This window comes from Silurus aristotelis, assembly GCF_946808225.1.
Source record: "Silurus aristotelis genome assembly, chromosome: 20".
Classification (NCBI taxonomy): domain Eukaryota; kingdom Metazoa; phylum Chordata; class Actinopteri; order Siluriformes; family Siluridae; genus Silurus; species Silurus aristotelis.
The window spans coordinates 5,733,844-5,756,722 of record NC_139593.1 but is presented as its reverse complement, the minus strand read 5'-3'; the positions used below and the strand labels follow the sequence as shown (position 1 = coordinate 5,756,722).

The 22,879-nt window shown below is 39.0% G+C and overlaps 2 protein-coding genes across 3 annotated transcripts; both read left to right on the top strand.

The window, feature by feature from the left end:
- Positions 1-912: 912 nt before the first annotated feature.
- On the top strand, positions 913-6,408 carry snrpb2 (small nuclear ribonucleoprotein polypeptide B2). Its single transcript, XM_083522089.1, has 7 exons — positions 913-997; positions 1,099-1,178; positions 1,961-2,133; positions 2,578-2,709; positions 4,015-4,056; positions 4,168-4,256; positions 6,017-6,408. Exons 2-7 carry the CDS (start codon positions 1,115-1,117, stop codon positions 6,174-6,176), a joined length of 660 nt encoding a protein of 219 aa, XP_083378215.1. The 5' UTR covers positions 913-997; positions 1,099-1,114; the 3' UTR covers positions 6,177-6,408.
- An 8,813-nt stretch (positions 6,409-15,221) lies between these two features.
- Positions 15,222-22,237, top strand: prokr1a (prokineticin receptor 1a). Of its 2 annotated transcripts, none has more exons than XM_083522828.1 (3): positions 15,222-15,541; positions 17,510-18,044; positions 21,393-22,237. In XM_083522828.1, exons 2-3 carry the CDS (start codon positions 17,587-17,589, stop codon positions 22,108-22,110), a joined length of 1,176 nt encoding a protein of 391 aa, XP_083378954.1. In that variant the 5' UTR covers positions 15,222-15,541; positions 17,510-17,586; the 3' UTR covers positions 22,111-22,237. The 2 variants fall into 2 exon arrangements, with proteins under 2 accessions (XP_083378954.1, XP_083378955.1); XM_083522829.1 differs by having other exon boundaries at positions 15,222-15,546.
- Positions 22,238-22,879: the final 642 nt, after the last annotated feature.

The window sequence follows — 22,879 nt, the reverse complement described above, 5'->3', positions numbered from 1 at the left end:
TATTTAATTAATTACTAAATAAATAGGCAAAGAGAAAATATATCATTATATAACATATACTATATAGGATTATACACTGATTTTAATATTATAAAATGAAATAAAAGGTCATTGTGAGAGTGGACTCTTACAAATACCTGGGTGTTCACCTAAACAACAAACTGGACTGGACTGACAACACTGAGGCAATCTACAAGAAAGGGCAGAGCAGACTCTTTCTGCTGAGGAGACTAAGGTCTTCTGAAATGCAGGGAGAGCTGCTGAAGACCTTTTTTGACTCTGTTGTGGCATCAGCCATATTCTATGGAGTGGTCTGCTGGGGTACTGCAGAACGCCTCCCACCCCCTGTATGAAACTGTTACCTCGTTGAGCAGCTCCTTCAGTGACAGACTGTTACATCCTAAGTGTCTGAAGGAGCGATACAGAAGGTCTTTTCTCCCTGCTGCTATTAGACTGTACAATAAAAGCTGCTCCCAGTGAACCATTAACCAAAATACTCACTGCTATTACTGTTCAATGGTGTAATAGTTACTGTTTTTACTGTTTTACTATTTAATAATACTACCTGTGTGCAATACAACCTGCAATACGTACTTTCCCTCATCTGTATTAATATATTGTGTTGTGTATATACTTGTATACTATAGTATGTCTCATTCGTCTATTCTTTTATATATTTACATTTATTCTTTATTTTTTTCATGCTGCTGTAACAAAGAAATTTCCCCACTGTGGGACGAATAAAGGTTTATCTTATCTTATCTAAATCATTTTTTTTTTTTTTTTTTTTAAACACAAGAATCACAGTATAAATAACCCTATTATTATTATTATTATTATTATTATTATTATTATTATTATTATTATTGATGTGTACTTTTAGAAAATCCCTACATGTTCCAGTGGGCGGTGAAAAGACTGGAACTCACGTCATCAAAACGCGCCGCCAGAAAATAAACCGGAAGTGCGTCGCCGAGCCGTTTCAGTGTGCGGTGTGGTGAGTTTGAGACTTATTCATCTTGTTCCATAAATGCGTTTAAAATGTTATTTCTGTTGTTGATTCTATATAAAGACGTTTTCTGTATCTTTTATTTGTAGGTGAAAGAAAAGTAACATGGATATACGACCGAATCACACCATATACATCAACAACCTGAATGATAGAGTGAAGAAAGAAGGTGTGTGACCCGATTCTTTCTGATTAAACCAGTTTTTACCAGTTTTGTTTATTTGTTTGAAAAAACAAACTTGCTTGTAATTGCATGAAGCCTTTTTATTGAAACGTTTAGTATGTTGCATTTTTTTTTGTTTTAGGTCTTAATTTTCTGACGTCCTAATGACGTCATATCTAATGCGCCATAAAATACTCCTGCACCACTTTCGTGTGTTGTGTGTTGTGTGTGTGTGTTGTGTGTGTGTGTGTGTGTGTGTGTGTGTGTGTGTGTGTGTGTGTGTGTGTGTGTGTGTGTGTGTGTGTGTGTGTGTGTGTGTGTGTGTGTTGTAGTTCGTTCCTTCGCTAGTACAAATATAATTCAGTGTATTACGACTACAAATGAGACCAACAGCCATGTTTAATGTGATGCAGGTCTTAAATATCATTCTTAATAGTCTTAAAAAGTCTTAAATTTGACTGTGTGAAACCTACAGAAACCTTGGATTTTATTTAAATCATCAGCAAAGATACAAAATATAGTTTCACATTTATTTACACTTTATTTATGGCATTCCCATTAAAAATACAACATTTATTTAGCCAGATGTTTTTTTAAATGACTAATAAAGAGACTGTTCATTCATTACTAGAGACTCAAAGCACTTTTGTACGTCGCTCTGGATAAGGGCGTCTGCTAAATGCCGTGAATGTAAATGTTAACAGGCATGTGGTTGTAGTTAAGTTTAAAGTTGACACGTTATAACACATTTTCAAGATTTGAATATTTTGCCTGTGTTTCATTCCCAGAGGTGAAGCGGTCTCTCTATGCCCTGTTCTCTCAGTTCGGCCAGATCATCGAGATCGTGGCTATGAAGACCATGAAAATGAGGGGACAGGCGTTTGTGGTGTTTAAAGAACTCGCTGCGGCTACGAACGCTCTCAGGCAGCTGCAAGGATTCCCGTTCTACAACAAGCCCATGGTGAGAGGGGAAGTGGAAGCTCAGTGGATACGATTTTGAGAACGATCTGAAGGTTGTGAGTTCAAATTCCAGCGCCACCAAGCTGCCACTGCTGGGTCCCTCAGCAGGGCCCTTAATGTGTTTATGTAAATAAACAGAAGGGTTTCTGTACATTTTTGGAAAAGGATGGAATTTAATTGGAGTGATTTCCAGGTCTGGATTAGTGTGAGGAACACAGAGTATTGAAAAATGTTTCCATATTTTTGTCCTAATCGCTTTTCTAAAATACCTAAAAACTAAGATTTGTAAAAAAAAAAATAAAAAAATAAAAATAATTGATCCACTTTGGACAGCATTTTTCAAAAACTTGACCAAAAAAACCAGCTGCTTCCAGATTGAAAAGAAAAACACAAGGTTGGAGTGAAAAGCCGAAATGAACGGGTTTCACTTGTTTTTGACTTGCAGCGAATCCAGTACGCGAAGACGGACTCCGATATCGTCGCCAAGATGAGGGGCACGTACGGAGACAAAGAAAAGAAGAAGGAGAAGAAAAAGAAAGCGCAGGAGCAAGCGGCCAACGCTGCCAAGAAACCATCGGTGAGTTCACATCTCACATCTCGCACCTTTAATAGCCAAAGCGTGCTACAGGTCATGATGTTTCCTTCGTCAGTCGCTCGCTGTACGTCACAATATATGAACAGCAGTTTGTGGACACCTGACTGTTAGATTGGTGTGGGCTTCTTTTTTAACCTCCCATTCCATGTTTAGTCTCCATGTGCTGTTATAATAATCTCCATTCTTCTGGGAAGGTGTTCCTCTAGATGTTGGAGTGTGCTTGTGAAGATTTGTGCACATTTCCCTTCACTGTAGGGAAGCCATATTTTGTGTCAAAAGAACACTTTATAAGATGCATTTATTTATTTAAAAAAGGGTGGATGGGTAGGTAGATGGGTGGATGGATGGCTAGTTAGGTAGGTAGGTAGATAAATGGGTGGGTTGGTCTAGGTAGGTAGGTAAGCGGCTGGATGGTTGAATAGATGGGTAGGTAGGTAGGTGGATGGATAGGTAGGTGGATGGATAGATAGATAGACTGATAGGTATGTAGGTAGGTAGGTGGCTGGATGGTTGGATAGATGGGTAGGTAGGTGGATGGATGGATGGATGGATGGGTAGGTAGGTAGGTGGATGGATGGATGGATGGGTAGGTAGGTAGGTAGATGGATGGATGGATGGGTGGGTAGGTAGGTAGGTAGATGGATGGATGGATGGGTGGGTAGGTAGGTAGGTGGATTGGTGGATAGGTAGGTGGATGGATAGACTGATAGGTATGTAGGTAGGTAGGTGGCTGGATGGTTGGATATATGGGTAGGTGGGTGGATGGGTAGGTAGGTGGGTGGATGGATGGATAGGTAGGTGGATGGATGGATAGACTGATAGGTATGTAGGTAGGTGGATGGATGGATGGATGGATGGATGGATAGGTAGGTGGATGGATAGACTGATAGGTAAGTAGGTGGCTGGATGGTTGGATAGATGGATGGATAGGTGGATGGAAGGCAGATGGATTCATGGATAGACTGATAGGTAGGTGGGTGGATGGAAGGATAGATGTGTAGGTGGATGGATGGCTAAGTGGGTGGGTTGGTCTAGGTAGGTGGGCTTGGGTGGGTGGATTATTGTGTGTGGATTGTGATGTTAAAGTGGAAATTAAATGAAACACATGTAAGTCAGAGTATATTATTTGTAAACAGGAAATGGACATTATGACAGAAGACTCATCAGTGTTCTGTTATCTGTAGCTCCGCCCACATGCCATGTGTCCTTTTTTTTGTAGTTTTTTTTTATATTTATTTGTATTTTTTTTCTTACTTGCTGAAGGTTTTTTGTGTTTTTGTTTTACAGAATGCCGTAAACACGCAGCCCCCTCCTCCAGCTACAGTCCAGGTACAAGTCCACCCCATATTTCTCTCTATTATTACTGCTATTATTTTGTGTTTTCTGGGATGTTTTTAGTGCAGCACTGTACTGAAGACTCCCTTTTTCCTGTTATTGTAGGTTCCTGATAATCCTCCCAACTACATCCTGTTCCTGACCAACCTCCCTGAGGAGACCAACGAGATGATGCTGTCCATGCTGTTCAACCAGTGAGTACCGTTTCCCATCCCCTCACCTCTCTGCTGCTCCACAGAGCGATTTCTGTTTTAGCGTCAGAAAATGTCACAGGCCTTGAAATCACAAGACTGTTTATAAATGCACAAGCTGATGATGGAAAACAGTTCTGATATCTTTCATTCTGCGATTCCTTTACACAAGTGCTGAGAGGAAACGACTTCTCAATAAAACCTGTTATACAGTCGTGGTGAATCTCCGAGTCCGGATAATCTCTTGGAGGGGAAACAACATAAGCTTAACAAATTAATTCTCTGCTTTATCATTAATGTTTATTATTATTACCGTATTTTCCGGACTATAAGCCGCTACTTTTTTCCCACGCTTTGAACCCCGCGGCTTAAACAACGAAGCGGCTAATTTATGGATTTTTCCTGGGTTTTTTCGGTTTAACAATTAAATTGCGGAACGGGTTCAGGTGAACCAATGAAACTGTTTATATTAAATCAGACGCGCTCCCACTGAATCGGGCCGCACCACATCATAAATATGGATGATGTTCCTCTGACGTTTGACCTGCCGCTCACTCGGACTGTCTACAGGAAATGTAAATCATTCATCACGCTGAAAACAACCGGGCATGAAAACACACTTCACCTGTGTTCTGAGCTGCACGGCATCGAGAGAAAAGATTCACCGATGGTGATTTTTAAACGCACGACGATGCCAAAAGAAAAACTCTCGAGAGAAATAGTTGTGAAAGGAAGGAGGAAGACAGTGAACAATCACTTTCTTGGTAGGCTACTGTTTAGATACAAGCCGTGTAACAGACACTGTCTTTCATTAAAGCCTGTGTAAAGTTCATTAGTTTCAGTGTAGGAACCTGCGGCTTATTTATGTTCAAAATAAAAATCTTTTACAAATTCAGTGTGTGCGGCTTATAATTGGGTGCACTTAATAGTCCGGAAATTACGGTATATGTATATATTTTTTTACAATCTGTAAAATTGTGGTCGTGTTAAATCTTTCATTGTTTAAACAAAAAAAAAAAAAGAGAGAGAGAGAAAGAATTAATATCATGATGTACACGATATGTGATTTTTATTAAACTTTTACTGGGTTGTTTTGTTCTTTATTACCCAGAATCTTGTCCAGCTCGGGTTCTGGGTATATTCTTATGTTGTAAGTCACTATTTTTTTAGTGTTTGCCATTTTTACTTTGGAGATCTGGGCCCTGAAAGAAAATCCAGCTCTGAAAGTTCTAGAAATCGGTCTTTCCGGCGAGCCTACGGACGAGAGGCCACACGTTATAACAGTCCGTTTATTTCTTGGTTTCTCAGGATCACAACATAAAAAGCTTTTCTTACGCCGTAATTAAAAATCAATCCGACTCCTTAAGTTTTTAATCACGGACAGACACGGGCATGTTTGGGTTTGAGCGAGTCTCCGATCAAAGTAAAAGCGAAATCGATCATCCACGATGCAACCGCTGGAACATGCGGAAAAATTTCATCACAATGAGTCATGATCAGGAGAAAACAATGTTTATGTCGAGATTCAACTGTTATTGTCATTGTGCGAGGTACAATAAAATGCAGTGACAATAACAATAAAGTTAAGTTTTATTAATGTGAACAAAAAAAAAACAACCTTCATGTCAAGATCACAAAAAGAAAATCATGTATGGGCTTCTTAAGACTTTACGAAATCATCCAATCGGAATCCAGTATTTAAAAACCGCCGTCTGCGGGAATAAAGGAAATCCGTAACCGTGTTCTGTTTCTTCTCTTTGCAGGTTCCCCGGTTTTAAAGAGGTGCGCCTGGTCCCCGGAAAACACGACATCGCCTTTGTGGAGTTTGAGAGCGAATCCCAAGCGGGAGTCGCAAAAGACGCGCTACAGGGCTTCAGGATCACCGCCACCTGCGCCATGAAGATCACCTACGCCAAGAAGTGACCACACACAGGTGTAACATGAACATTGTCGGACTGAAATGCAGCCCTGCTGCCCGAATCCTGGTTTCATAACTATCCATTTTTATTTTCTTTACGTTCGTGACTTGTACAGGATTTTTTTTGTTGTAGAAAACGCCACTGTGGCGTGACTGTGAGAGAGTCGGGGGGGGCGGCATCGGGGCTGATATTGTATTTTTGTTTTTTATGCTGATGATTAAAGGAGGTTTTCAACATTCTCGAGAGACATGCTTCATCTTTTTCTGGGGGGTGTATACTTATGAAACCCTGCGACACACAGCTGTGCTGTTTAAAGTCTGGCATGTGTGCAGCATGTTGTCTTGTAGGTGTTTACTTCAGACTGGAGTCTAATGCAAGAAACACAAGGTTTTGTTCATTTGCACACCAGTGCATGTGGAGGGTTTATAGGGGCAAATAAACGTCCAGGTCAAGAAGAACTTTCTCTTAATTGATGTGGTTTTAAAAAAAAAAAAAAGAAATGAACACAAAGTAAATCTCACACTGAAATGTTTCTTTTTTTTTTTTGCAGGTCTTTTTAATTAATTATTATTATTATTATTATTTTTTTTTTTTGGGGGGGGGGGGGGGGGGTTGATTTCTTTAATAATTGAAATGCTGCATAACTTACTCGGATATAAAAATAAATAAATAAATGTAAGTAAGGGTCACAGAATTTTTTTAAGTCACTAAACATTTGTTTGACTGATGCGCCAAGTCTCAAACCAAGCACCAAAATCCGGCACTTAAAACCTTCCGTGTGGAAACGCAGCAAAAGTTTGGTTTGGTGTCCTGCTGATTTACGTCATTTAAAACGCCATAACTTTAAAACAATATTTTGTGTTCATGTTCTATGTTAAATATGGTTTCAATGGTTTCTAATAATAGATACATTTGCCGAACATAAATGTTGTTGATTAGAGTATTAAACGTTAAAACTATTAAAGATACAGAACAGAGAAAAATGTGAGATTAAGTAGCGATTAATTAACCCATGAATAAAATATTGGGTCACCTGGTCATACGTGCGGTATGTGATTTTTAAACGTTGCATTCAACATTTAGTCCCAGTTCACTCTTATTATTCCCTCCACTCTTCTGGGAAGATGTTCCACTACATTTTGGAGTGCGCTTATGGATATTTGTGTTCAGCCACAAGAGTATTATAAAAGGCAGGTACTGATGTAGGTGAGGAGACCTGGGGTGCAGTCAGCGTTCACATTCATCCTAAAGGTGTTCAGTAGGGATGAGATCAGAGCTCTATAGCAGGCAAATCAAGATCTTCCTCTCCAAAGCATGTAAACCAGATCTTTAAGGAGCTCACTTTGTGCCATGCTGGAACAGGTTTCGGGTTTCCAAGTTCATGTGAATGCAGAATTTTATTAAAGCGGCATCTAAAGACGTCCTGTACAATTGAGTGCCTACAGATTTGTGGTGACAGTTTGGAAAAGAACCACATAGAGCAGGAAAGATCAGGTGTCCCAATATTGTGTATATAAGAGAGAAAAAGGAAGGGATTTTAGCCCTAAGTCCAAATAGGGCTACATGGTCTACAAAGAGCAGCGCTCCATTCAATAAAAGCAAGTCAACTTGACAGATGGAATTTATTTCTTGGTGAAATTCTCTTAAAGTTCTATTAATTTGATTAATAGGAGTTTGGAAAGCAGGTGGTGTGGGAGCGATGGATCGTGTCTATTTATTGTCTGGAACATCTAAAGGTCTGGTTTTTGATGCCTAAGCTTTCGAACAATGGCATAAATCCACAGCGTCGGGGGGGTTTGGGAGGGTTTCCAGGTCATCGACTCCGCTGTGAATTTCTGATTCGTAAATAATCCGACTTTCGATGTTCCATCCTCCTGTGAAGTCCTTGAACAGCGTGTATTTATTCATTAACGCAATGGCGCTCGGGTTTGTTGAAATTCTGATGCGGGATTTCCAGAATGTAAAAAGAAAAGGAAAATAAAGGCCGCTTTCGGCGAGCAAATCCACAAGGAACCTTTTCGAGGCAAAGTTCTCATAGTATGCCTGATAACATCTGAAAAAGAGTTTAGCTCTAAAAGCTTTTATTACGGTGAAAAGAACCTCGTCCAACCTCAGGGTGATGGAACGAGACACGGAAAACAAGTTTTACCGCTAAAAGATGGAGCCGAATCGTCTCCTCGCGCTCGCCACGCATTATTTTTTGTTTCAAGGGAAGTCCTGATCTTTTCCTCAGCGGTTATTTATGACTCTTGTAAACACCCCGGCTTGTCTAAGTGACCATTAATGCAGCTGCTACCTCTTTTCTTTTCCATTTGCCAGCTGAAGAAGCGTTCATAAAACACGCTGAAACGTGGGATGAAACGGTCAGAGTTGATATGTAGGTCTATTACTGAGAGCGTCACTGTGCAGAAGATTGTTTACATGTGGGGCATTTGGCACGAGGGTCTTATCCAAAACAGCTTACTGTTATCTCATGTATACAGGTGAGCAGTTTAGGTTTAAGGCCCTTGCTCAGGGGCCCGCCATTGGTCTATCGGTGGTGCTGGGGTTTAAACTCACAATCTTCTGATCAACATTTTAACCACTGAACTATTACCTTTCTTTTCCTTTTCTGTCTTTTCTCTGTCATTGGAGCTTTATGCATTGGGACATTAGAACTAATCTAGAACTAAACGTATCTGATTCAGATCTATTCAGATGTGTGTGGAAAGGATTTAGGGTAAGTATTAAAGAAAATATAGAATAAACAGAAAATATACCGGGAAAAAAAACAATAAAGAAAATCTTCCTTTTGTCAAATTTTGGTTTTACAATAATTGTAATGATCTTTAGGGAATCGAGCACAGGTGAGCACTTGCCCCCACGCTCCCCTTTACCTCCATCATTATAGATAAAGGAAATATAGAAGGAAAATAATTGTTTTACGAGAAATCATTCCTTAAGAATCATTAGAATGATTGTAAAGCACTTTTCAATATATATATATATATAAAAGTGCTCAGTGTCACAAAGAAACGCTGATTAGCATCTATGTATAAAATATTCATGATTATGATACACATCTTATGGTCAGGTGTCCACAAACCTTTTGTCCATATTGTGTATTTGTCCTATATGATACCCCAGATGGGTGGGAGAGGACATGTCTTCACTTGTTTTCTCCAGGTATTCCGGTTTCCTCCATTCTCATGAAAGGCAAACCTCAGTTGATCAAATGCCTTCTTTAATTTTGAATCCTGAATTTGGCCCCCAGGTGCAATAAGGAGATAGTTGGAGTTGGTCCTTTTATGGTTCCCCCCTATGAGTTTGTCCCTATAAAATTGTCCTGAATGGTTTGTCTCTAAATGTTGCTCTGTATATGTTTGTTCTAATGGGTCCCTATAAACTTGCCTCTGTTTGTTTGTTCTTATATATTTACCCCTATAGGTTTATCCCTAAAAGCTTGCCCACAATACGTTCATTTTAGAATGAATAATTATATTTTTATTTATACTTTTAAATTAACTTATGACCCGTCCCCACACTTTAACGATTATTAGTCTTTCACTGTTTTACATCAGATTGCATCTGCAGATGAGTGAAAAGAGTCCTACATAAAAAAACAGAACAGATTCTCTCTCTCTCTCTCTCTCTCTCTCTCTCTCTCTCTCTCTCTCTCTCTCTCTCTCTCTCTCTCTCTCACACACACACACACACACACACACACACACACACACACACACACACACACACACACACACACACACACACAGAGTCTGAATGATGTTTTATACTCATATCTCTCCCGAGCTTAATACTTAACACGAGGGATAAAAACTGGGCTCTATAAACCTCATCTACCGGATTATTGTGTTATTGTATTGTAATGGAGGCTGTGTGATTACGTCTGTGCGTGCGTGATAGTGATTATGTAAGAGACTATTAGTGAAATTAAAGTAGAAGAGGATATAAATGATAGGCTGCTTGCTGAATTAAACAGGATCACATCACAGATATACATTTATTTTGTTTGATTTATATTTCGGTTCGACTGTTGATGAAACGTAATACTGAATTTGGCCACCAGGTGCAACAACGAGATAGTTGGAGTTTGTTCAGTTTGTTTGCGCCTGTAAGTTTGTCCCTATAAAATTGTCCCAGATTGGGGTTTGTCTCTATATGTTTGTGTGTATATGTGTGCCTTATATGTTTGTGTTAATAAGTCCCTAAGAGTGTGTTCTGTTTACTGATCCTGTTCCTGAGCTTGATCCTGATCCTGTTCTGTTTACTGATCCTGTTCCTGATCCCGTTACTGTTCCTGATCCTGTTCCTGTTCTGCTTACTGTTCCTGATCCTGTTCCTGTTTTGTTTACTGATCCTGTTCCTGATCCTGTTCCTTATCCTGTTCCTGTTCTGTTTACTGATCCTGTTCTGTTTACTGATCCTGTACCTGATCCTGATCCTGTTCCTGATCCTGTTCCTGATCCCCTTATCTGATCCTGTTCCTGTCCTGTTTACTGATCCTGTTCCTGATCCTGATCCTGATCCTGATCCTGTTCCTGATCCTGTTCCTGATCCCCTTTCCTGATCCTGTTCCTGTCCTGTTTACTGATCCTGATCCTATTCCTGTTCTGTTTACTGATCCTGTTCCTGATCCTGTTCCTGATCCCGTTCCTGTTCTGTTTACTTATCCTGTTCCTGATCCTGATCCTATTCCTGACCCCGACCCTGATCCTGACCCCTGTTCTGCCTCTGCTCTGGTTTGGACTCTGGACTGTTTTTCAGTTTGTGTTTCTGCTCTGCCTGTACTGGCCTGTTTGCCTGTGTTCAGACCCTGAATTGTTTTGTAGACTCTCTCTCTCATTCTACAGTTTTTATTTAATTAGGAATGCCATTTCAGACTTGAGATATTTTTCAAATTTGACCATAGTTAGGACATAAGATTAGGAAGTGTAGCTCTGACTCTGTATACTCCTTGAGAGCCAGCTCTCTCTGGTGTTTATCTTCCTTTTCTGTACTTCATCATATTTTTCTTCAGCTCTTTATTTCTGATTGTCTCAGGTATTGTGTCCCATATAACATGGTAGAATATTTTTTATTTCGTGTTTCATAGTTGTTTGCGCAGTAGAATTATTCCATATATGTACATGAATTTTAGAGTTTCTGAGTATTCAGTTCACTTCTTAAATTTCTGAATTATTTTGCACAGATTCTGTGGATAAGGGTGTTCGTGTCTCAAGGGTGATTATCATTAGTTTTTGTTTGTTTGTTTCTGGATCGTCAGGACCATTTAAAATTGAGGGCTTAAACTTAACAGTTAAAGTCTATATTACTAAAGTGAAGTCTAGATTTTTTTTGTCCCATTTTTTAGGCCCCAAACTTCACTTCAATTCACTTTACAAATGAACTGCAGCTTCTACGAAATTTGTATTCCACAAGCCTCCTTCTGACCGACGTTTTACTTTAGATATAAAACATTTCTTTACGAAATACTAAAAAGAACATTCTGAGCATCTTTAAAATAACACAGTTATCAAACGCTGCAAAAGCGATGGTCTGATACTGGACCGAGAGATCCACGTTTATCCCAAACCTGTCATTACTGGGTCAAAACGGATAAATTCCACGTCCAACCAGGAAACTGAAAGGTCTATTACCCTGGTTTTGCTATTTGAATGGAAAAGCACAGAACCACCTGTGGACAACTGAAGGTACACTGCAGGAAAAAAATAAACATTTAAGTGGAAAAAGATGTCTAATCTATCTAGGATTTACAATTGTATGTCGCTAATTAGCCGATTAGCCAATGATTTAACCCATTTGGACTCATTTTAAACGTTCAAAACTTTCAACATTTTATTGTTTTATTGGGAAAGTCTGACTTTTCCAACCATATGTGATTCTTCCCCAAACTGTTACCACAGAATAGGAGGTACATATTTGTATAGGACGTCTTTGTATGTGGGGGAATGAAATTTTCCCCAACCTGTTTAGCCAAGCATGGCATTGCTCCTCTGCACAAAGCCTGCTCCATGAAGATCTGCTTTACATGGGTTGGAGTGGAAGATCTTCTTCTTTAGAGCTGTAAACCCTATTTACTAACTGCGATTGAATGAGCCCAAGTCTCCATGAGGACACTCCAAGATCTAGTCAAACATCTTCTCGGAAGAGTGGAGCTTATTATAACAGCAAATGGGGTTTGAATGTGGAATGGAATGTTCAGAAAGAAGCACATACCAATCTTATGGTCAGGTGTCCACCAATGTTTGTCCATATATTTATTCATGCAAACATTATACAGGCTCTCGTATGGTAATCCTGTACGTTTTAACATTTGGACTTGTGGTGAAAAAGAGAGTGCTTCCAGCTTTGTGCTGTGACGGAGTATTTTTTTCTTTCTCTGCAACGTTTTTTTTCTATTTGGCCATTTTTATAGATCACAGTGTGTCACCTATAAACTTAAAACTGGTGCCATAAATAGTTGTTTGATTTGTTCCTCTTGGGAAACATTACAACTGAGTAAAAAGTTAGGACTGGTAACCTTCCCAAGAAGCCCTATTTTTCCACAAACATACACACACACAGTCTCGCTGTCTAGCGTTTTATCTTTCTCTCTCTTACACACACTCTCTATCTCTTTTTCTGTCTGTTTTAGATTACATTTATTTAAATGAATTATAATAAATAGTAACAGTATAGAACTAAAACTGTATGTATCTGATGGTTATATCTGTATATAAGCCGGTGCATTAATATAGAGAGGCGATTAAACTAACCAGAACTACCAGTCTGTTCAACAAACGCTGTCCTTCCATTCTTTGGCTTTAAGTCGGGAAATCTCCTAGTCCTTAGCGCAGGTCTTGGAATTCACTGAATACAACCTAAAATGAAAAACAGCACATAACATATTACACTGTCATTTACAAAAATCTAACCAAATTGGAAAAACCAGGTGGGAAAAACTACATATATATTAATACATTAATGTCACCCTCTTCAGTGCACCAAAATCCTCCATGTAGTGTGTTCATTTGACCGCAACTAACTTTCCATTCAATGGATTTGCACGTGCACCATCCAGCCAATCAGAATCAAGTATCTAGATGGACCATGGTATAACTACACTTTTGATCCATTTAGTCAGTTTTGCACTGCAAACATCAATGGCAGCTTTAATTTACTAATGCTGTTAGTGAACCTGATGAAAATCTATGCCTAGGTATGAAGCATTATGCCATGGCGATGCTCTCCTTTTCATTTCTTCACTTTATGATGTAAAATTGTGCCACTCTCAGTCATGGATGATCTTCTATATGTTCTATATACAGAATATTAGTTCGGACTCGATTCTGATTATTAAGAAGGTTTTCTGTAAGGTTTACTGCCCACCCATCATATCTATCTCTCATGAATTTGGTCATACTGTACCTATTCATCCAACTATCTATCCATCCATCTGTTTGTGCCTACTTGTGCATCAGTTTATCTAGCTAGCTAGCTATCTGCCTGTTTTTCTCTGTGTAAAATTAATTAGTCTGTCCATCCATCCGTCCGTCCGTCCGTCCGTCCGTCCATCCATCCATCCATCCATCCATCCATTCATCTATCCATCCATCTATCTACACTATATTGCCAAAAGTATTTGCTCATCTACCTTCAGATGCAAATGAACTTGAGTAACATCTGATTTTTAATCCATAGGTTAATTTTGATGTTGTCTCTTTGCAGCTGTAACAGCTTCAACTCTTCTGGGAAGGTTTTCCACAAGGTTTACTAGTGTGTTCATGGGAATCTTCGGTTGTTATTCCAGAAGTTGGAAGCATTAAATTCTCCAAATGTCTTGTTATGCTGAAGCATTAAGAGTCCATTCACTGGAACTAAGGGGCCGAAGTCCAACTGCTGAAAAACAACCCCACATCATAATCCCCCTCCAACAAACGTTACACTCGGCACAATGCAGTCAGACGAGTAGCGTTCTCCTGGCAAACGCCAAACCCAGACTCGTCCATCAGATTGCCAGACAGTGAAGCGTCATTCATCTCTCCAGAGAACACTTCTCCGTTTCTGTAGAGTCCAGTAGCGACGTGCTTTGCATTGCACTTGGTGATGTACGGCTTGGATGCAGCTGCTTGACTATAGGAAATCATCCCATGAAGCTCTTATATGTTACACACTACTGCATCAATAGCAACATCATCCACAGTAACATTTACAGGAGAAACACGTCCTACAGAGAAGAAACGTGTGTAATCAATGACATGTGAAGAGATGTTCATGTAACATTTATAGAAGAAGTCCCCAGTGTCAGTGCTTCATGACAGTCTGAAGTGAAGCTTTTCTGGGAAAGTCTTGAAAATGCATATAGCTGCGATCAGACTGGTTTAAAGCTGTAAGTGTAATTATAAGTGGATAAAGAGAATGCTATAAAAAAAAGCATGGAGTATGTAGTGGAGAATTTTCCTAGCAGCACTTCGGTCTCATTTTATTCCTTACATATTTTCTGCTCCATGTCTTGAGATTTACTGCGTGTGTCTGATTGAAATCTGTTCAGTTGTGGTTTTCCTGCTGCTTTTATTCCCCTCAAGGTCACAGAGAATTCGTAAATATCACCATGAGACAGCGTATCAGACTGCACGTTATTCCAGGCTTACGGGATTAGTGAGCGGGAATAAATGAGAGTGTCATTTCATGAAAATTAATGGACTGCGGCTGAGGAGGTTTGAAATTAAATGAGGACAACTCACTGGAGAGAGACAGAGAGAGAGAGAGAGAGAGAGAGAGAGAGAGAGAGAGAGAGAGAGAGAGAGAGAGAGAGAGAGAGAGAGAGATGTGATCCATTCAACAAATCAACCACCTCGTCAACTCATCATATCTCTCGTAAACTAGGTCATATCTATCTATCTATCTATCTATCTATCTATCTATCTATCTATCTATCTATCTATCTATCTATCTGTCTGTCTGTCTGTCTGTCTGTCTGTCTGTCTGTCTGTCTGTCTGTCTGTCTGTCTGTCTGTCTGTGAATAGAGAAATGAATCAGTTCAGGTTTATACATGTCGCGTATGTGTGTGTGTGTGTGTGTGTGTGTGTGTGTGTGTGTGTGTGTGTGTGAGTGTGAGTGTGAGTGTTAGTGGGTGTAAGTGTGTGTGTGTGTGTGTGTGTGTGTGTGTGTGTGTGTGTGTGTGTGTGTGTGTGTAAGTGAGTGTGTGTGTGTGTGTGTGTGTGTGTGTGTGTGTGTGTGTGTGTGTGTGTGTGTGTGTGTGTGTGTGTGTGTGTGTAGCAGTAGGTCTTCAGTAGAGGCTCTTTATCACTCACAGAGACCAGCAGCTGTATTTGAAGTGCTGCTGCTGTTCCGGGGGGGAAACATGAACCAGGCGGATCCCAGCGGCGGTAAGGTGACGGATTTAAACATTTATTTCTGCACAACGCACACGTTTAACCGCCTTCAGTTTATTTATGATCATTTCAGTGATTTTTGCCGAATTAACTCGCGTTTAACAAGGTTGTTATTTTGTTTGAGGACTCGATCGCGTTTTGTTAACAAAGTTACAGCTGTAAGAGCAGATTGCAGATGTTTTCCAAACTTTATGTTTAGTATTTCTGTATAACATGTAACTTCTGAAAATGTCATTTAGAACATACAGTGTTCTAGTCTCCTATCCTGCTAAACATATACAAAAAAGAAACTAGTATCAAATAACATTTAATCTATTAAACCTACATGATTAAAGCAGGAATTCATTAATACCCAGTGAATAAATATTCATTATTCAAATAAACCCCGAATTTATTTGTATACAAAATACTGCATCTCCATTACTGATTTATTTATTTACAGGAGAAATAACACGCTGAGATGATCTTCAAGAAAATCTACAGTCACGTAAATAAAAATTCATCAAAAAAAAAAAAAAAAAACGCTTTCCAGATAAGATCAGACACGATTATTAATAATTTTCAAATATTTATTCTTTTTTTAATATCTGTTAATATCTGTTATATTATATATATATAAATACAACAAATATTATAACAATAATGATTATTATTATTATATACTGTGTGTATATACATATATTTTTTTTTATTAAATCATTAAAGTTTTGATTTTAAATAATGACTTTTGTCTGTATATTATAAATTAATTTTTGAAATCTATCTATCTATCTATCTATCTATCTATCTATCTATCTATCTATCTATCTATCTATCTATCTATCTATCTATCTATCTATCTATCTATCCATCCATCCATCCTTCTATATGTTTGTCAATCTGAAGATGTAAAGAGAGAGAGAGAGAAAGAGAGAGAGAGAGAGAGAGAGAGAGAGAGAGAAAGAAAGAGAGGTGGGGGGGAGGGAGAGAGAAAGAGATAGAGGGAGAGGGAGAGAGAGAAAGAAAGAGAGGTGGGCGGGAGGCTGAGAGATAGAGGGAGAGGGAGAGGGAGAGAGAGAGAGAGACACACACACACACACACACACACACACACACAGATAGACATACTGGTTTATTTAATAATTTGAATGATAAAGTATATGATGTTCAGTATTGTAATTGCAGCTGAATCCTGAAAACATCTTTCTATCAATTATTTGTGCTTTTTGAACATCTCATTCCACATTTTGTTCCCCTTTGCAGCTATAATAACCTCCACTGTCCTCTTGGTTTTGTGGTGATTTGTGGAGATTTATGGAGATTCATTCAGCTACAAGGGTGTTAGTAAAGCCAAGTACTGATGTAGGTTGAGAAAGTGAGGATGCCTGGGGTGCAGTCAAAAATCATATTCATCCCAAAGGTGTTCAATAGGGTTAGAGCTCTATAGCAGGAGATCTTCCACTCCAACTCATAAAAAGCATTTCTTCATGGAGCTGAAATTGTCATGATGGAACATGTTTGGGTCTCCTGGTTCAAGTGAAGGGACAATTTTATGCTAAGGAATTTAAAGATACAATTTTATTTATTTATTTATTTATTTATTTATTTATTTATTTATTTATTTTCTTTATATGGCATTTGACAGACACCAGTACAATTATCTCATTCATACAATTGCGCAGTTGAGGGTTAAGGGCCTCACTGGCAGCTTGGTGGTGCTGGGATTTAAACTCTTGAAATTCTGATCAGATGTCCAACATCTTACCCATAGAGCTAGGACTTCACCCTGTTATGCCTACTTTTGATACAATTAGTTTTGTTCTAATCGTTTGGGGAATAAACATATATTACTGGAAAAGTCAGGTGTCCCAATACTTGTGCTAACATAGTGTATATGTCCCTGTAGTTCTAGGTTAAGTGTAGGAGTGTGTAGTGAACCATGTGTGTGTAGAAAGAATTGATTTTCTTTTTTTCCCCCTCCAGATGCGCATCTAGGGAACAAACTGAAGTGAGAGTAAGAAGCAGCTGATGCACTTTAACCCGCAAAAGAGCACTAAACGATGGGTGAAAAAAATTATACTTTGCTTTCAGTAACTTGGACTCAAGGCCAGAACCCTCAGGACCCTCTCATGGCAAGTTATGATATTACAATGGATTACGACATTCCTGTGGACCAGATTCCGGACACGACCCAGGGGAGAGCTTTTTTTGTCTCTACCATCGTCATCGCCATCGTTCTGGTCTGCATCATGCTTGTCTGTGGCATTGGAAACTGTATATTTATTGTCACATTGGCGCGCTACAAAAAGCTGCGCAACATCACCAACCTGCTCATCGCCAACCTAGCCGTGTCAGACTTCCTGGTGGCAGTGGTGTGCTGTCCGTTTCTGGTGGATTACTACGTCATTAAGCAACTTTCCTGGGACCATGGGATTTTCCTGTGTATTTCCATCAACTACCTTAGGACAGTGTCTCTCTACGTGTCCACCAACGCCCTGCTGGCCATCGCTGTCGACAGGTGAGTGCTTGGTTTCCTCAGAATTCCATTACTTCTACCAGAAGGTACTCAAAAATTTATACTGAATTTAAAACAATCAAAAACAAACAAACATAAAACTCTATATAAAATTATACAGATCTTAATTACAAAAATAGAAAAGTACTAAATCATGAAAATGTGCTAAATAAAATCAATATGAATATTAATGATATGAATAAATATTGAGGAAACCAAAACACATGCATTCAAACTGAAGCAAAAAGTTCTTAAACTCCTAATAAATAAAAACAGTTGCATCCAAAATGAATAATAATTATATTTTAAAAAAGAACACTTCAAATAAGTAGCACATGGTGTCAGTGATTCGCCTCTAGAGGCCGCTCTTTTACTGTATAACGCAACCCGGAAAAACTATCTGAGTGGATTTTTGCGGATAGCTGATAGTTCCAGCAATCAACTGTTGGTGCTGATTAATCTGCATAAACGATGAATCGACCTTTGATGACTTTTTCTGTTTTTCCATCGCTGCATTTTTTCCGACATTAAAACGAAAAGCACTTTCCTCTTAGTTCTTTTACCTGAAATGTAATATATATATATATATATATATATATATATATATATATATATATATATATATATATATATATATATATATGATATTTCTAGTCTAACACCTGGATTTTTTTTTTCTCTACTATAAAATCTGAGATTGTGACGTCAAAAATTTGGAACCTTTTCCTTAGTTTTTGAGACACACATGCATGTTCTTTTTTTTTTCTATGCAACAAACTAGGTAATTTAATAGTATTACAATTTACTTTGATCAAACAAATATATAAATGTCCAGATGTTTCGCTTTATTTTAATTATTTTACTCTTACAGAGTTTAGACGTATTCGTTGCTTCGGCTCATCGTTTTTTCGTATGGTGAATTCGGTTTGAGTCGCAGTCCAAACGGAATTGCATGATGTTGAAGTGTGGAATGGTTGCCATGTTGGATCAAAATTCCTTTACCATCTATATATACTAATATACAGTTGATATAGTTGATATTTACATTTGATATTTAATATACAGTCCCCAAAAACAGTTGATTTGTGATGTTTTATGTCCTAAAATTTGTACACCTGCATTAACCAACAGAAAAGCCTCTTTAACATGCCAAAATGAACCAAAGGTCAAAAAATTGGGTGAAAAAAAAGACAGTAGGAGAACATTAGTATTCAATGGACAAATAAATTGGATTATTTTAGAAAAACTAAAACCGAATATTCAAAGTAGATTTACTCAGATACTTTACACCACTGATGTTTCCTAGTGGTAGCTTAGTGGTTAAGGCATTGGACTTTGGCTCTGAAGGTTGTGATTTCAAATCCCAGCCACACCAAGCTGCCACTTCTGGGCCCCTGAGCAAGCCCCTTAACCATATTGCTGCTCAGCTAAATGATCAGTATGAATGACATGAAATGTAAATTGCATTGTAAATTAAGGACAGTACTATGATGCTACATACAGAAGAATTCATAACAAAGAAAGAACAAATATGTAAGATTAGCGAATAAAAAATTGATTTATTAATGAAACCTAATAGAGACCATTTGCTTAAGTTTGTTTTGCTCAGTAGAAGTTTCAGGAAAAGGATGCGAAAAAAATAAAGATTTCTCTGTTCTCACTGTTTGATCCGATCAGCCATCAAAACTACACCAGAGTGTCCTCAGTTTCCTCTCTTGTTTCGTGTTTCCGTTTGTAATCGCATTCTGTTTCACACTTATTCCATGTCCTTGCTTTTTTTTCTTTTACATTTGTTTTCAGGCCATGGACCGTTGCTGGTTTGTATAATGATTACGAATCCTGCCATGGACATAGGTCCTTGGTGAAGAGCCTTGATTTCCTCCAAGATCATCATCATCAAATAATTAGCAAAATAATGTTGAGCCAATGCAAAAATGTTTCTTCATTCAAACAAACACATATCTATTTACAGTGTATGTGCATCCACGCGTGGTGGATCTACAGTGTTTGTCACGTGACATGTAACTTTATCTTATAAGTAGAATTTAATTGAATAAAATGTAATCGTATAATAAAACATTTGCCTGTTTTTCTATTATTCTTTTCATATTCACGGAATCTCCTGCAGATAAAAAAGGCTGAAGTTACAACAGTGGAGTGAAATGCAATATTGATGTTTTGGCCACGTTGAGTATATCGTGTTCAGGACGTTAGTTTTTACGGGTGAGACTTTCATTAACGTGAAATTTAAGACTGAGGTATGTTTCTAAATGTCAAACAGGTTCCAACTTTTGTTCGGCTTTAAGCCAGGAATCGGTTTTGTGATGGCTTTTAAGTGCGCTTGCCTGCATGTTCATTCACATTTCATCCAGTTTTAATGGATAACTTTTGCTTAAACCTACACCCAGTCTAGTCCAGTTTATATGGATCTGGTTCATCTGGTTTATAGACTCCAGCTCATTTGTTGCTATGTGATTGATCAGTGGAAAAGAACCACCACAGGACGGCCTCAGAGCCAACATTACTGGTGTAGAGTATAATTGTTATTATTGTATTATAGGGAAATGGTAGAATGGGGTTAAAGTTTGGGTTGTACTTTTGATCGGAAAGTCGTGAGTTCAAATCCCAGGACCACCAAAATGCCACTGCTGGGCCCTTAAGCAAGGCCCTTAACCCTCAACTGCTCAAGTTGTATGAATCAGATAAATCTAAGTCGCTTTGGATAACAGCATCTGCTAAATGCCATAAATGTAAATAAAGCAGGTGTTTGGCAAGTGATTCAGAACATGGTTTGAAAACACATATTTTTCTCTCCGTTTTGGCCTTCCGTTCACGCTGAGACGTTTTCAGTCAACAAAACCATGTTTTTTTTTTAAAACCGAGGCTTTAAGAAACGACGACGCATTTTTAGTCGTTGCTGCGGCATTTCAAAGAGCCAGAAAGTAAATAAAAACCGGGCAGAAATGATGCAGGTCTAAGCTTCTTATGTTTTGCGATTAAAAACTAAAGTGTGGACGTTTTTTTTTTGCCAAAAATGCGAAATGTATCCAGATTAGTGTAGACGTAGCCTCAACGTCACTGCTTAGTTCAGGAACAATCCACTAACCAAAAGTTTTCCTGGAAGTAACCAACCCTGATAAGGATTAAACAATGGTGCTGCACCTGTTAAACCTCTCTGTCACCTCGCTTCGAATAGTAATGCATAATCTTTGTATTAAATAGGACTTGGCAGATGATATGGGTTTTTTGCGCTAATAAGATTTAATGTCATGGACCAAAAAAAAAAAATAATAAATTAAAAAGCAAGACGATATGATTTCACACAGTTTGTTCTCTGTGTGTGTTTCCTAGATACATGGCTATCGTGCATCCTCTGAAGCCAAGAATGAAGTACCAGACGGCCTACTGGCTCATACTCGGAGTCTGGATCTTCCCGATCCTCATCTCCGTGCCTTCGGCCTACTTCGTTACGGAGCATGAGTACCCTCATGGAGCTGTCACCCGTGGCAACAAGATCTTTTGTGCACAGATCTGGTCAGCAGACCAGCAGCTCCTTTACCGCTCTTACTTCGTGTTTATACTGGTTGTGGAGTTTGTAGGACCCGTGACGGTCATGGCGCTGTGCTATGCCCGGATCTCCAGCGAACTTTGGTTCAAGAACGTCCCGGGGTTTCCGACCGAGCAGCTCGAGCAGCGTTCACGCCGAAGGAGGCGTACAGTCGTTGTCCTGATTGCTGTCCTCGTGGCGTACGTGCTTTGCTGGGCACCGTATTACGGCTACGCGCTCCTGCGGGATTTCTACCCGTCGGTGATCACACGCGAGCGAAACTCACTGGTGGCGTTCTACATCATCGAATGCATCGCCATGAGCAACGGGGTTATCAATACACTGTGCTTCATGAGTGTGAGGAACAACGCCCCTAAGTGTCTGAAGAAGGCGAGATGCACGCAGTGGCGAGTCGTGGCGAGGGACGCCACCGTTGCTAGCGTCAAGATGGTGGTTGAGGGCGAAATAAAGACTTCTTCGCTCAAAGTGACTGAGGAGGAGGAATGTACACGAATAAAATAAAGAGATGAGTGTTCTGGAAATTCACAGAATGCTACTCAGGTATTTTGGGATCAATCTAAATATGACATGATCTACACTTTTTTAGAATGTCTTAAGTCAAAGGTTCCTTCTAGCTGAAAAAGGTCCTACATCAGACCAGTGCATGAAAGGAAACTCATGTTAGAAGATCCAATCTGTTCATATCTGTTCAATACTGTTCAAGACTAGAGGACAATATACACTGTATGGACAAACATTTGTGGACAACTGAGCATGAGCTCCTTTTTGACAATCCCATTCCACATTGAGTCCTCATTTGCTCTTATAATAAACTCCACTCTTCTGGCTAGATGCTCTAGATTTTGGAGGGTGCATGTGAAGATTTGTGAGAGATTTTAATCAGCCACAAGGGTGTTAGTGAAGTACGGTACTGATGTAGGTGAGGTAGCTGAGGTGAAGATTCCTGCAGTCAGCGTTCTCATTCATTGCTCAAAAGGTTCAGAGCTCTATGACAGGAGATCTTCCACACCAACCCATGGACAGCATATCTTCATGGAGCTGGCTTTGTGCACAGAGGCATAGTCATGCAGGAACAGGATCGGATCTTTTAGTTCAAGCGAAGCGAAAATTTTATTACCGCATCCAAAAGACATCATCTATAATTGTTACAGGATTTCAAGATTCAAGATCTTATTTGTCACATATGTAGTTATATACATAATTCAACTTGGAGTGAAATGTAAACCTGATCGACTGCTCAGAAAATTGTGCAATAAATAAAAGGATAAAA

Bases quoted from the DNA above. Each gene is read 5' to 3' on its own strand.
- snrpb2 (XM_083522089.1), top strand. From the start codon at position 1,115: ATGGATATACGACCGAATCACACCATATACATCAACAACCTGAATGAT. The intron at 1,179-1,960 runs GTGTGTGACCCG...TTTCATTCCCAG, and splicing joins TGATAGAGTGAAGAAAGAAG to AGGTGAAGCGGTCTCTCTAT. The intron at 2,710-4,014 runs GTGAGTTCACAT...TTTGTTTTACAG, and splicing joins ACGCTGCCAAGAAACCATCG to AATGCCGTAAACACGCAGCC.
- prokr1a (XM_083522828.1), top strand. From the start codon at position 17,587: ATGGGTGAAAAAAATTATACTTTGCTTTCAGTAACTTGGACTCAAGGC. The intron at 18,045-21,392 runs GTGAGTGCTTGG...TGTGTTTCCTAG, and splicing joins CTGGCCATCGCTGTCGACAG to ATACATGGCTATCGTGCATC.